At 32.8% G+C, this 14,452-nt stretch overlaps 1 protein-coding gene across 1 annotated transcript in view; it reads right to left on the bottom strand.

Moving 5' to 3' along the window:
* Window positions 1-1,881: 1,881 nt before the first annotated feature.
* LOC114338392 (sine oculis-binding protein homolog) overlaps window positions 1,882-14,452 on the bottom strand; it is a 90,193-nt gene continuing 77,622 nt past the window's right edge. Inside the window, exons 3-4 of the mRNA XM_028288987.2 lie at window positions 13,023-13,198; window positions 1,882-8,606 (exon numbers count right to left, since the gene is read on the bottom strand). Of these exons, the coding sequence (XP_028144788.2) occupies window positions 7,710-8,606; window positions 13,023-13,198 (1,073 nt within the window). The 3' untranslated portion in view covers window positions 1,882-7,709. The remainder of the gene's footprint in view (window positions 8,607-13,022; window positions 13,199-14,452) is intronic.

Below are 14,452 nucleotides of genomic sequence, written 5' to 3'. Positions count from 1 at the left end.
TTTTCTATAATCTTAGCAATTAAAATAGATTTAATTTATTTTAAAACTCATTTGAAAACATTAATTTCGGGTATACAGGGTGTTTCATTAATAATTGTCCATATAGTAACTGGAGAAACTTTAGCACAAAATACGAAGATTTAACTTAAAACACTTAAATAAAATGTGGTTCTTTACTGAGTTACAGGGTGTTTTATCTAAAATATTAAAAATTAATTTTGCTCAGCATTTTAAAACTATTCGACGTACCCTTTTCATACTTGGCAGAAAGTGCGACTACTAGACACACTACTAAATTATGATAAACAAACGTTTCTAGCTACTACCAGAGGCGTACGACAGGGGATGGTGAATGGTTGATCCTTCTCAAATTCTACGCCACTGGGGGAAGTACTATTTTAGTGCCATTTTTAGATTCTCCAATACTTTCTACGTAAATAATATACTCTTCATTGGTAACCATAAAGTCATTAGTTTTAGAGATATTAGATGTTAAATATGAAACGGCACAGTTATTTTGATTAATTCATGATATGATTAAAATTTAAAAATTATTTGTACCCATTACTTTTAAACTATTTGGCGTATCCTTATCATACCTGACAAAAAGTGTAGGTACTGTACACCCTACTAAATTAAGATAAATAAACGTTTCTAGCTACTACCAGAGGCGTACGACAGGGGATAGTGGCTGGTTGACCCTTCCCAAATTCTACGCCACTGACAAAATTGCTATTTTAGTGTAATTTTTTGATTTTACAATACTTTTTATGTAAATAATATACTCTTCATTCGTAACGATAAACTGGTTAATTTTCGAGATATTTGAAAATAAAAATGAAGCGACACAGTACATTAATCAAAATAAGTGTGCCTTTTCATTTTTAACTTCAAATATCTCGAAAAATAATGACTTTATCGTTACGAATGAAGAGTATATTATTTTCATAGAAAGTGTTGGCGAATCCAAAAATTGAACTAAAATAGCAATTTCGCCAGTGGCGTAGAATTTGGAAAGGGTCAACCATTCACTTTCCCCCGACGTACGCCTCTGGTAATAGCCACAAACGTTTGTTTAACGTAATTTAGTAGTGTGTACAGTACCTATACTTCCTGCCAAGTATGAAAAGGATACATCCAATATTTTTAAAATGCTGAGCCAAAATAGTTTTTAAATTTTAAGATAAAACACCCTGTAACTCAGTAAGGAACTACATTTTATTTGAGAGTTTTAGGTTAAATCTTCGTATTTTGTGCTAAGGTTTCTCCAGTTACTATATGGACAATTATTAATGAAACACCCTGTATAAGGCAAAGCAACATATTTTAAATCCGTTTTTTTTTTTGTTTTTTCGTCGTAATTATTGTAAATTTTGTGGATCCTTTGCTTTATTATAGGAGTACCGTCTAGTCAGTGTTAATTGTCAAAAGACCAACTCTGTCTACCTCGTTTGCTTATCGCTCCGGACCGGTCTTAACAATGGGACAAGTCGGATAAATTTAATAATATTTACGACCGCACTAATTGCAGTCAACCATTTACTGCTAAACAAACTTTAACCACATGTACATTTTCTTCTTTAACAACTTAAATAGTTCAACAGGCATCTAATTTGGACCAGAAGCCTCTCCGATTTTCATATTTTTAGCGCGTATTCATTAGCCTCTTCATTTATTATCTATCATGGGTTTGCTATTTGGTTCCTCTAATACTGTTGAACCAAGTCTTTCATCTTGAAAGAGGCCTTCTATATTATTCCCTCCATGTTCATAGTTTTGTTTCGTCTTCTGATGTCTTTCGTTAACACAATCACAAATGTAAAAAAATAGAGAGCCCTTTTATGTACAGTAGTTTATTTTGATACGTACATTGTTATACATCACAATAAAGATAAAACAATAATATACATAATACATAGTATGTTCCTATGCAAATTGTCTAACTAACATAATTCGTAAAAAATCACAACTATAAAAATAATACATTCTGTGATTGAATACAGAAATTAAGAAAGTGCTCCAAGAATTTTGAAAAGCAATTTATGTAAATACATTTAGATAAATATGCTAATATTCAAATTTCTTGATGTACGTCGCTATTTAAAATACTGCTATAGACTTCATGTATATTTGTTTTAAAAGGACTAGATCACATTTATTCAGATTTATTCGTGTTGAACAATAATTTGAAATAAATTTATAACCTCACTTTATAGTAGAAATATCTAATTATAATTGCTGACATGATTGACCAGCTAGCTAGGAAGATAGCAGGCTTAAGAATTTTAGGACCTGGTGATCTTTTTGGCTGGTCAACTACAACAATCGCGGAAATTGCCAAATATATGTCACTCCCACAAGCAAACCGTAAAAAGATGGGAAGAAGGGCCAGAATGTAGACTTGCCGAGAGGTAACACTAAGAAACCTTGGGAAGTCAGCATCAGAAAAGTACTTAAGAATGACCAGGAGAAGAGAAAGAGAAATCATAAATGGTTTATCTCAAATTCACGAAAATTTTAATCTTAAACTAAGTCAAATTACTACTATAGAAAAACAACAGAACCAACAGAAAACGGCCCTTCCAGTATTTCACATTTGAAAGTCAAAGCGTAAAAGAACTTCTGAATTTCCATATGACTTAAATACACAAACATGATTACAAATTTAAATGCCAGCTACAGTTTTGAGCAAACGATTTTTAGCAATATTGGGATATGTCTATTAGTTACATTTAGACAAGGCGAAACCGGCGGGTTCGTTGGAAAAAATATTCAAATGAGATTTTTTTGCATAATCATATTCGTGAGACATCCCAGAATAAGGTTCAAGAAGTCGCCCACTTGAAAAGTGGTCCAAATTTTTTTTTTTCAATTTTTTTTTAATCAAATTGCAAAAATTAATATTTTCTACCCGGACACATTTTTTTTAGGTTTTTTGGACCATTCTGGACAAAAAAGATCTCCTATAATTTTTCTCTAAAGTTGCTCGTTTTCTAATTATAAGCAATTTAAAATTGAAAAAAACGAAAAATGGCGATTTTTAAGGCTTAATAACTCGGTTTAAAGTTATTATAAAAGTTAGAAAGTGATCAAATAAAACTTTAAAGCCCGCCCTACAAGATCCTGAAGAAATTTTTGTCATTATTTTATTACTAAGCTGTTATTTTAAGTAAAAATAATGAGCACCATGCACGTATTAGGCAGCCGGCAATGATGAGTGCGAGAGAGATGCCGTTCCGGCAGTTAATGGTGTATCTTACTCGCACTCACATTTACAGCCGCGTCAATGCGATCTTACGGCTCATTATTAGAGGAACTGGTCCGAATATGGGCTATGTATTTAATATGGGCCCCCACAATATCTATGAAACAAGTAGAGCTATCTGTTAGAAAATGCCCAAATATACTAGAAGGTCCCTCTTTTGTCATATATTTACAGATTCCTCGACCAGTACATATATTGTTGTTATACAGTGTAGACCGTTTGATTTTGACTCTTGAAAATATTTTATTGGGTAAGTTTATATTACGTGATATTTGTGTTTATTGACTTTATTTAGGAATTGATATATTATGCTTGTGTGACAGAAAAAAGGAGGAAAGAGGTTTAAATGTAGATTAGGAACAATAAATAGTTACAAAATCATAAGCTTACATTCTTCTTGGACGTACATATTTTGAAATATGGGCCCCTTGTGTGACGTAAATATGGGCTAGGGGCCCATATTCGGACCGCCTGCATAGATCTAGCAGAACTGATGGAAAAAGCATTTCTAAAATCCCAGACCGCAGAGATAACTAAGAATGGGTTTAAAGTAACAAGAATAGGGCCAATAAATATAACCATTTTTTCTGGTGCTGATTTCAGTGCTGAGAAACTTGATTCTGAGAAAACATGTAACTCGACTGAAACTTATTTGAAAGGATTGACAAGTGACCTTGCAAAAACGATTTCTTCAGAAAATATAACAGTTCGTTCAGAAGATCAATGACCAGGTCATTCTAAAGACCCAGATCGACCATTAAGGATCACAACATGCGTTTTTTCACCTGTCCCATCAGTTACGAAGCGAGCGTCTTTGAAGAAGGAAAACTTCTCAGTCTCAAGTTATAACTTCATCTCCGTACAAATCAAGCCTTGAATTATCAATTGAGAATATAAGAAAATCAAAAGAAGGGAAGGGAAAGAGAAAAGTATTTTCAATTGAATCAAAATAAAATGAAAAGATAAAGGAAGGAAAGGGGAAGCGAAGAGTTTCTGCGCTAAAGTCGAAATAAAATATACAGAAACCCAAGAGAAAAAACAAAACCAAATTCAGTTTGAATGAAGAAGAGAAAGAGGAATGTTTGCCGCTGATGAAGACCTTGACATAGCACAAATAGGACAGTATTCTCCTGAAAGCAATGACGCCACATGTCTATTTTGTGAAAAACAGATTTCTGGTGATATTATAGGAGTAACATTGGTTCAATTTTTAATGTCCAATCTCTGGGCAGATGAACAGTGTGCTCGAGCTAAAAATACTCTTACGTTTGCGATTTTTGTAGATAATTTTATTTTATTTTTTCAGAGATATGTTTATTATTCCTTAAACATAAATTGTTGGCTAAGTTAATTCATATTTTTGTTATCAAAAGAGAATTTTGCTAGTTTTTGAGTGGGGCCCATATTTCAGACAGCCTGGCCTGGTTAGAAAAATATGCCCCACTTCATATTGTTACCTATAAAATAAATAAACTTTATAATAAAAAATACATAGTTAGCAGTTTTTTTGCTAATGTCTTGTAGCATGTATAAATGCCATTTAGACATTATTATAAAAATATATAAGCAAGTTTCGATAAAAAAACAAATAGGGGGCCCATATTCGGACCAATTCCTCTAATAATTAAAAATAACAGCGTGGTAATAAATTAATGACACAAATTTCTTCACGATCATGTAGTGGAGGCTTTAATCTTTGATTTAGTCACTTTCTGAATTTCATAATAATAATTTTTAACCGAGTTATTAAGCCTTAAAAATCGCCATTTTTCGTGTTTTCAATTCTAAATTGCTTATAACTCGAAAACGAGCAACTTTAGAGAACATTTATTATAAGAGACCTTTTTAGTCCAGAATGGTCGAAAAAACTTAAAAAAAAAATGTGTTAGGAATATTTTTTCTAACGGACTTGCCGTTTTCGCCTTGTCTAATTATATTAATTACATAAGATTATTAAATTTATAAATATAAATACAGCACACAAAATATAAGTCAAAAAATATAGCAAATAGTTAAAAAATAAAAATATTTCAAAGTATTGTTTCACAATGCTTTCAAAATTCTTCCCATATTATTAAGACATAATGAAGACATTTGTTTAAATGTATAAATAAACATCTGAATGGAAGTTGTTCGAGGAGGCCTATGTTCAGCAGTGGAACTATGGGCTGATGATGATAATAAATAAACCAATATACTTTTAACATTATTTATAACACCGATTTAATTGTAATGTGTGCACAATAACTACAGTAGGAAAAATAAAAGAATACCCATGAACGAACATATAAAACACGCTGTATTTTCCTGTCAGCGTGTCAGACAAAAAATTGGCCAGCTCAAGTACATGTAATAATTATTGTTACATGTACTTGCACTGGACAATTTTCTTTATGACACGGTGACAGGAAAATACAGCGTGTTTTATATGTTATTTCATGGGTATTCTTTCATTTTTCCGACTGTATAAGAACAGATAAGGGTATGTAGTATAATATAAATATAATGTATAATATAATATGTAGTTTAATCAACAAAATTTAACCGTGGCATTACGCCGCTCAAACTGCAAAAATCCTCTGCAATATTTACAGTTTTACTTTACTTACAACTTCTTCATGTACATATATCTTCTTCATGACCTTTCCCTCAGATGAGATTCCCTCATCTTCCTTAGTCTCAGCATCCGTTATGGCTTGCAAATTGTAGAAGCCTCGGAGATGTTACCAGAGAAGGTTCCCATTGTTTTCAGTCTGGTAGGATGTGGAACAGCATTTTTTGGTGTTGTTTTATGTGCTATTAGATTGAAAACTTAGTCTTTTGCTAGCAGTTGCCGCTCTGGCATCCCTGCCATTTCGTTCGTTGCAATCCGTGACTGCACACCGGGGTTTGTCTTAGTTGGGTCAGAGAGAGCAGCATATGTGCCTCCTGATGAGAGACTAATAAGTTTCGAAACCGGTAGAGGTGCTTGCTGCACTCTCTGATTGAACTGGAATAATGATGCGTCTGTAGTTTCGTGTTGCAACGAAATTGAAAATAGTTATTCATTTTTTATTTACATGTTTACTCTGATTGGAGTACGAAGGGAACCATTCTCGTTGGAACTTTACCGCGCTGGGCAGATGGGACGTGTATTATAAATTGTAAAATTCCCTCATTTTCCTTAGTCTCAGCATCCGTTATGGCTTGCAAATTGTAGAAGCCTCGTAGGTGTTACCAGAGAAGGTTCCCATTGTTTTCAGTCTGGTAGGATGTGGAACAGCATTTTTTGGTGTTGTTTTATGTGCTATTAGATTGAAAACTTAGTCCTTTATTAAGGTGTTAAAGAAGGCGACCGGTTTCGAGGCTTACATTTTTTGCCTCATCTTCAGGCCCAGTGTAAGAGTTTATATTGTAAAACAAACTCTTTGTAAACTCTTTGTAAAAAACAGCTTGATATGTACAGTTCAAGAGTTTGTTTTTAAAAAACAAACTATTACACTGGGCCTGAAGATGAGGCATAAAATGTAAGCCTCTAAACCGGTCGCCTTTTTTAACACCTTAATAAAGATTGTGAGCATTGACCTTTTTTCATATCTCTATGTTGTTTTCTATTTATTGTGCACGCATAATCAATATAAAATAAATTACAACATTAAAATGAAATTATCATAATAAAAACAATGTTGCAGCACCTTTAACTTTGGACGGTTAACCAATAAAAAATCAAATAAATATCTTTGTGGTATTTAACCATAAGAGTCCTATAATAATAAGGACTAACTTACACCTATGTATTTACTGTATGAAAATGTCAAACCGTTCGATCTTCAAAATTTATCCATGTTTAATTTAATTTAATGATTAGATTGTAAAAAAAATATGGTTTGCAAATAAGTGCAAGCAGTTTTAATACACGTATATTTTAGATAATTGAGCTTTTAACAAACGTTGAGATGGAGTTTTATTTCGTCGTTATAAGAAATAATTTATGCTACACATCTATATTTTTTGTCGTTCTATTTTTACTAAAAAGTTTCTTAATAGTTGATATAAAAAATGTTTTATTGCATTTAAATTTACAAGCTAGTAGAATTGTACATGATTTGAAAAAAATTAATTATTCGGAGTGTTTCATAATTAATCATATATAAAATAAGAACAATGGTTAATCACAACAAATAGTAAACTGAAAGATGCAATGTAAGATCTAGAACGTAAAAAGATGTCATAGCTGCGTAACATACGTCAATTGACAATAATGATGTTTATGACTTCACAATATTGATAAAAGTTGAATAACTTTTAAAGTACCTTACAATAACAATGAAAGTTAGGCGGTTAATGTCTTAAAAATGATACAAAGGCGTGTTCTGAAAGAAAATATAATATAATTTTGGCTAGTTTTAAAAGCCATCGCAGTTACTTTGAAAATCAAACGGTTTTTTGAATGCCTAGGAAAACTTCAATTACTACTTAAAATTTGTTTTTTTGGTTTTAAAGTCATCCTTTCTTTCACATCACATGGCCTGTTCCGTTTTCTCAGTGGCCTTTCAAGCACCTTCGGTTCGTCTTTACCGTTCGTATCATGTCCATTAACTTCAACTGGTTTTTCTGCTTCTACTTCTGTCTGACTGGAAACTTCTGTCCTTTCAACTTTCTTTTCTTCTTTTTTAATTGGTAGAGGTATCGGTATAGGTATAGGAATAGGTATTGGTATAATAATAGGGTAAGGAACAATAAGAGTAGGAGGGGGCAGCAATGATTCGAAAGGTTTTCGTAATGTATTGGGAGGAGATCCTTGAGTAGATTCTGGATCTGGATTTGGAGGTGATCTAGGTGAAGGTATTCTAGGTTCTACTGGCAACTTAATTGGTTTAAATGGAGGAATTGTGTCGCGTTCGGAATCTTTATTCTCAAAATCTGTAGGAGTATGTCTGACCCTCAGATCTTGAGGCATATCGTCAGGAGGAGATTTCAAAAAACTGTCATTGGTATCAGTGTTAATGGTTCCAGTTATGGTGGCGGGAATTCTTTTTCTTGTTCTTTTTTGGGCCTTCATTCTATTTCGCTTACTTTCTGAATTTTCTATCAATTTAGATGGATGAGTTAGAACAATTGGACTAGTTTGGGGAGATTTCTCAGGTGGTTTTGGAGATATTTCTGGTGAAGGACTTCGCATTTCGGGAGATTTGCAATTTTTTAACCATAAATCTGGAGTAATTAGGGTTCCACTCGTATTTTCTTCGATTCGTAAATGCGGATGTAGGTCCAGGTGGGCTCTAGTTTCTCTGCAGAAGATATACATTTTATATTGGTTCAAGCATTTGTCAGAGCAGAACTGTAGTTGTGATGCACCATCCTAAAAACAAAGATAAACGTAAGATAACCTTTTTTTAATTTAAAATTTCACATAAGCTTCACAAAAATAGTGATTAATTTTTTGAAGTCATACTTCTTTAGGCGCTATAGAGTGAATTTTTATTATTCTGCGCGCATGCGCACAGAGACAGTATGTTGTTTGTTACTAAATATTTTAAGTTACATGTATCAGTCCAAAAAAGGCGTGGAAAAAATAATATATTAGTGTTTTTAGTAAATATATTTATTATAATTTTTGTGTCTTTGGATTTGTCTTCCTTTGGAGTAAGGTAATACGTATTATTAAAACATTTTTATTTAATAATTCACTTCGTCTATTTGTTACCGTGGTTTGTCATAATGTCCGAGAAACCGTCAAAACAATGCTTTCGTAGCCTCATTGCTACACCATTCGACTACGGATCGAGAGGGAGAATTTTTGGATTTTTGGAAAGTGGTTAGTAGCTATTAAAATCAGTTTAATATTCAATAAAATAAAAGTAAACTGTTAAAAGTATTTTATTTCGCTGAAATCATACAGGGTGGTTCATCTTATTCGCCTCGGTCTCTGTACAGAAAACCACTTGATATTTTAAAAAACAGTTTTCACAGAAATATATAGGGCCTTTAATACTACAATCTAAAAATAATGAGCATTATACAGGGTGCTCCAAAAAAGAGTGGTATATCAAAGTTATATTTTTTCTTATGGAATGCCCTATATCTGATGATATTATTGAATTGACCTTAAAAAATAAGCTATACTTTCATAAGGGTTCCCTATACCTAAATACAGGGTGTTTTGATTTATTTTGATTTTTATAAAAATGGAAGGTTTTAGAAAAAAAATAAATATCTACGAATCTAAGAATCAGTTACAAATTCTTTCTTGGATCTTAATAATAGACTATTTAGTATACTTAAACAGATGCTTATTGCAACAAAATTTCTTACAGGGTGGTCAAAGTATGAGACTGTTCTATTAACAAATTCAAGCTGTAATAACTTACTTATTTTAAATGGAACACCCTATATCTTACTAGTCTATCGCTTAGAAAATTAACTTAGCTTTCAATTTGTATAAGGGTTTCCTATACCCATCTTTTTACAGGGTGGTCAAAATATTAGATTTCTCTATTAACAAATTCAAGCTGTAATACCTTACTTATTTTAAATGGAACACCCTGTATCTTACTATATTATCGCGTAGAAAATGTACTTAGCTTTCAATTCTCATTAGGGTTTCCTATAAGATGAACCACCCTGTATAATAGAAGTATAACTTCTTACGTGTGTACAAAGTACACACACATTCTTTTGTAATAAATTACATACATAAGTACACATCCATTACAAATTAATTATAAATTAATAGATATAATTTCGTGTAGGTACTCTTTGAGTATACTTCGCTCAACTGAATACACATACAGGGTCTTTCAAGTTAACCTGAAAAGGCAGACCGAAAATCTTAAAGTATCGTCTAATCAATACAATATTTACTCGCTATCAAGCAAGTAACGTAAAGAAAAAATCAAGCATATACAGGACTCTAAGGGTAAGAACAGAACAAGTGGGTCGCGGTGGAGGTGGAGGTGGAGGTGGAGGTCGCGGTCGATGTCGATATCCATGTACAGCAAACACATTGTAGTGAATCGAAGAGAACAGAGCAGGTAAGTCGCGGTGGAAGTTAAGCCACAGTATAAAGAGGTACAGTAGAACCACTCTCCGAAAAATTGGAAGTAAAATCTGTAGTCGCGCATGGCGACCGCGCAATGTTCTTAGTGGCTTTTGCCCACTCTCGCATTTCTAGTCGCATAAAAACGTACGGATTTTAACAGGGAAAACCCGCATCCACCACTGGTGAATTACCAATTGCGTACTGCAGGTATTACTTCTTGAGATCAAAGCGCCGACAGAGGAGTGATTTTACTGTGGAACCTCTATATATTGTGGTTTAGCGCGATGCCATCCAGGAGGTTTAAATCGATGCTTTTGAAAATAAAATGAGTTTGTTTTACATGGATGTCTACTGCGCGGCCTACAAGGATGCTTCCCTGTGATTGATCCGTTCGAAGTCAAGTTGTCATTACCTGCACTATCTGAGTTGATACTTTTTATATAATCGCTTTTTTGTATTCAGTTTATTTTTGAATTTCTAAAGTAACTAAATTCAGTAAATTTTTGAAATATGAAGGAGGATCTGATTATTTACAGCTGACATTTCATTACTATCATCACTTGACTGACACAACATCGCAAAAGCACAGTCTTTTTGTCATTCAAATTTCATTAAACTTTTTCACTTGATAGTGGTTCTAGCTCGACTGACAGCGCAGGTGACCTCCTTGCTATGTGTTGTCGACATCAACTAGTAGAATCCACCGCGACCTACACCTCCACCTCGACCCACTTGTTCTGTTCTTGCCCTAAGTATGAATAACAAGACAAGTAGAGGAAGAGTATAGGCAGCTGAGGCGAAACGAAAAAGAAAGAACATATAAAAACCGACTAAAAGAACTAAAAAAGTATAACACACAAACGGAAACGCGAAAATTTTACAATAATTTTAACCATAACACAAAGACTACTGGAAATAGCAGAGATGAAAGTACTGAGAAGAATTGCTGGAAATATACTGAGAGATTGAAAGAAGAATGAAGATATTAAAATAAAATGTAACATAGTGTATAAACGAATGGGCACTAAATCGAGAAAAGGATGGAATAACCACATATGCAAAGTGGGGAGACCCGTATGGTCAAAATAGCAGATATATCACCAATCTCAGAAGTATAATCACAAAACAAAAAATAAATACATTAATTGAAGTTTGCGTGAGTTGATGTAAAAATAAGGGACTATGTTGAATTAGTTAGGTAAATGGTTAGCCCATAAGAAACAGTGTTGGATGTCAATTTTCTGAAAAAAGACAGAAGAAGAAAGGCAAAGAGGACCTGGGGAAAAGGTTTAGATCTGTAATAGCCAGGGCGGTAGTGTCAAATTTGACCGGAGCATTTTAGCATGGCTGTTTTCTTTTTATTTAGGTAGGTGTTCCAAAGCTTATTAACAAATGATGTGTCAGCTGGCCCAAAACCGGGGATTTTAGACAAGAAAAGGTAAAATATGAAAGTTGATGGACAAACGCTACAACTTAAATGTCAAATATTTATATACGTTACTCAGAACATTTGATAGACTTGCTTACTTGGTTCCTACCTTTCACTCAGGAGATCCGGGTTCAAATCCTGTCGCGGAAAATTCTTTTTGTTTTTTAAATTGACATTTTATTTTGAAAAATAGTTATTTTTATAATACCACGGCATGTCCACTTGGCCAGCTAACATTTTTTACAACGTACATGATGCAGCTGACGCTTTTTTTATTACAATCTAAAATTCATAAATTATTGATTTATACTTTTTAATCTTTGCCACACTAGTCCAAGAATATTTTTTTATTATTAACTAGCTGACCCGGCAAACTTCGTACCGCCTTAAAACTAAATAATGTTTGAAAGTTTAATACCTAAAAATTACCAGAAAGCCAAAAAATACTAAAAAATATTGCATACCTATACTTTTTTCTACCAAATGCATAGTTTACGATTCTATAAGGGACATAGGTACAGACAAACATTCATTTTTATGTATTATAGAGAATAGGGAAATATTTAGATTGCTATTAAAAGATGTGGGTTGGTGAGAGAAAAGTGAAAATTTAGGGTTGTATCTTTCGGTTCTACAACATAAAATTAAGAAAAAACAGTTTGTCCAAAAAAATAACAAATAATGTCTCCCTTTCCACTTATATTGTTGGTCTTACCAACTCAGGAACCTTCAGAGGTTCATGTACAACAAATTTGCTTATTAAGATCAATCATAATATTATGATGACCAAGAATGAATAGTTTGCGATTCTATAAAAGACAAACAGATTTTTTTATATTGTCTCGTATAAATAATAAAAACGTGGTATTATAAAAATAATTATTTTTCAAAATAAAATGTCAATTTAAAAAACAAAAAGAATTTTCCGCGCCAGGATTTGAACCTGGATCTACTGAGTGAAAGGTAGGAACCAAGTAAGCGAGGCTATCAAATGTTCTAAATAACGTGTATAAATATTTGACATTTAAATTGTAGCGTTTGTCCATCAACTTTCATATTTTACCTTTTCTTGTCTAAAATCCCCGGTTTTGGGCCAGCTGACACATCATTTGTTAATAAGCTTTGGAACACCTAACTAAATAAGAAGAAAACAGCATGCTAAAATGCTTCGGTCAAATTTGACACTACCTCCCGGGCTATAATACTTGTAAATGGAATTAGTATTGATACAAATATAACCAAGAAAATTATTATTATTTAATTATACAATTTATTTAGGGTAAATACATAGTATGAAAGCAAATTACCTGAAAATCTACGTAAGATATAGTATGTCTAACATGTCGGCACCAATCACAAGTCTTGTTCTTCTTAAAATTAGCTCTCCTGGATTGTGAGAAGCAGAGCTCGGAACAGAATACTGATGCACCAGAAGAAATGGCAGTATTATCATCAATGGATTTACCACACCAACCGCATCCATCTGCAAATAAATCATAGAAACGTTTAATACGCTACAATAATCAGGCCTATTCTGTAACTACTAGTGATGTAACGAATATTCGTATTCGCATTCGCATTCGCTAATATCCACATCTTTTTACATATTCGCATTCGCATTCGCAAAATTTACGCGAATGTTTTGTGAATATGAAGATCAAAAAAAAATAATCTGAAAATAACGTTAGATTAATAAAGTCAAAATCTATTCTAAAAAACTCTAACAAGAAGTAAAACCACTTCTATGTAAATTGGTATATTTATTAACACTTAAAAATCCCAATGGATTGAATAAAATATGTCCAATTCAGAACGTTTTCAGACCTATCGGTCCATCGTCAGTGAATGTGCATACTTGCTAAATAGCCCCAGAACCAAACAATGGTTGAACTTAAAATTCAATTTACATTATTTAAAAATAATATTAAACAGGCTAAACGCCGATGTTAAAGGATATAGCCTATGAGAACATGGTGAAACCCTACCAAAACCTCAATCAACCATCTTAGGCCAACTTTGACTATAAAGTCAAATATTCACTTTATAGTCAAAGTTGGCCTAAGATGGTTGATTAAGGTTTTGGTAGGGTTTCACCATGTTCCCATAGGCTATATCCTTTAACATCGGCGTTTAGCCTGTTTAATATTATTTTTAAATAATGTAAATTGAATTTTAAATTCAACCATTGTTTGGTTCTGGGGCTATTTAGCAAGTATGCACATTCACTGATGATGGACCGATAGGTCTGAAAACGTTCTGAATTGGACATATTTTATTCAATCCATTGGGATTTTTAAGTTTTAATAAATATACCAATTTACATAGAAGTGGTTTTACTTCTTGTTAGAGTTTTTTAACTATATGGTATACAGCCAACCTAGGGAACTTCCCTTTTAGTTTAAAATCTATTCTCTTTCTCTTTAAAATCAAAATCTTTTTTTATTAAAAAAAGGTAAACCTCGGGGAACCCGAGGAAAAAAGGGAAACCTCGTATAATCAGATGATCAGGCTTCACGTTGTTTTATTATTTGGTGTAATGTAATAAAGCTTAAGATTCAGATTGATTTACACTAAATATCAATTAACTTCTCATTATAAATTTAGAAAACATTTTAAAAATAGAAACAAATTAAAAAAACTGAACATTCGCATTCGCATCCGCATTCGCGAATGTCGTTATTAGATATTCGCATTCGTATTCGCGAATGTTCAAAAAACGACATTCGTTACATCACTA

This window comes from Diabrotica virgifera, chromosome 6, assembly GCF_917563875.1.
Source record: "Diabrotica virgifera virgifera chromosome 6, PGI_DIABVI_V3a".
Classification (NCBI taxonomy): Eukaryota; Metazoa; Arthropoda; class Insecta; order Coleoptera; family Chrysomelidae; genus Diabrotica; species Diabrotica virgifera.
The sequence above is the reverse complement of the archived record's forward strand: the minus strand, read 5'-3'. Positions and strand labels throughout refer to the sequence as shown.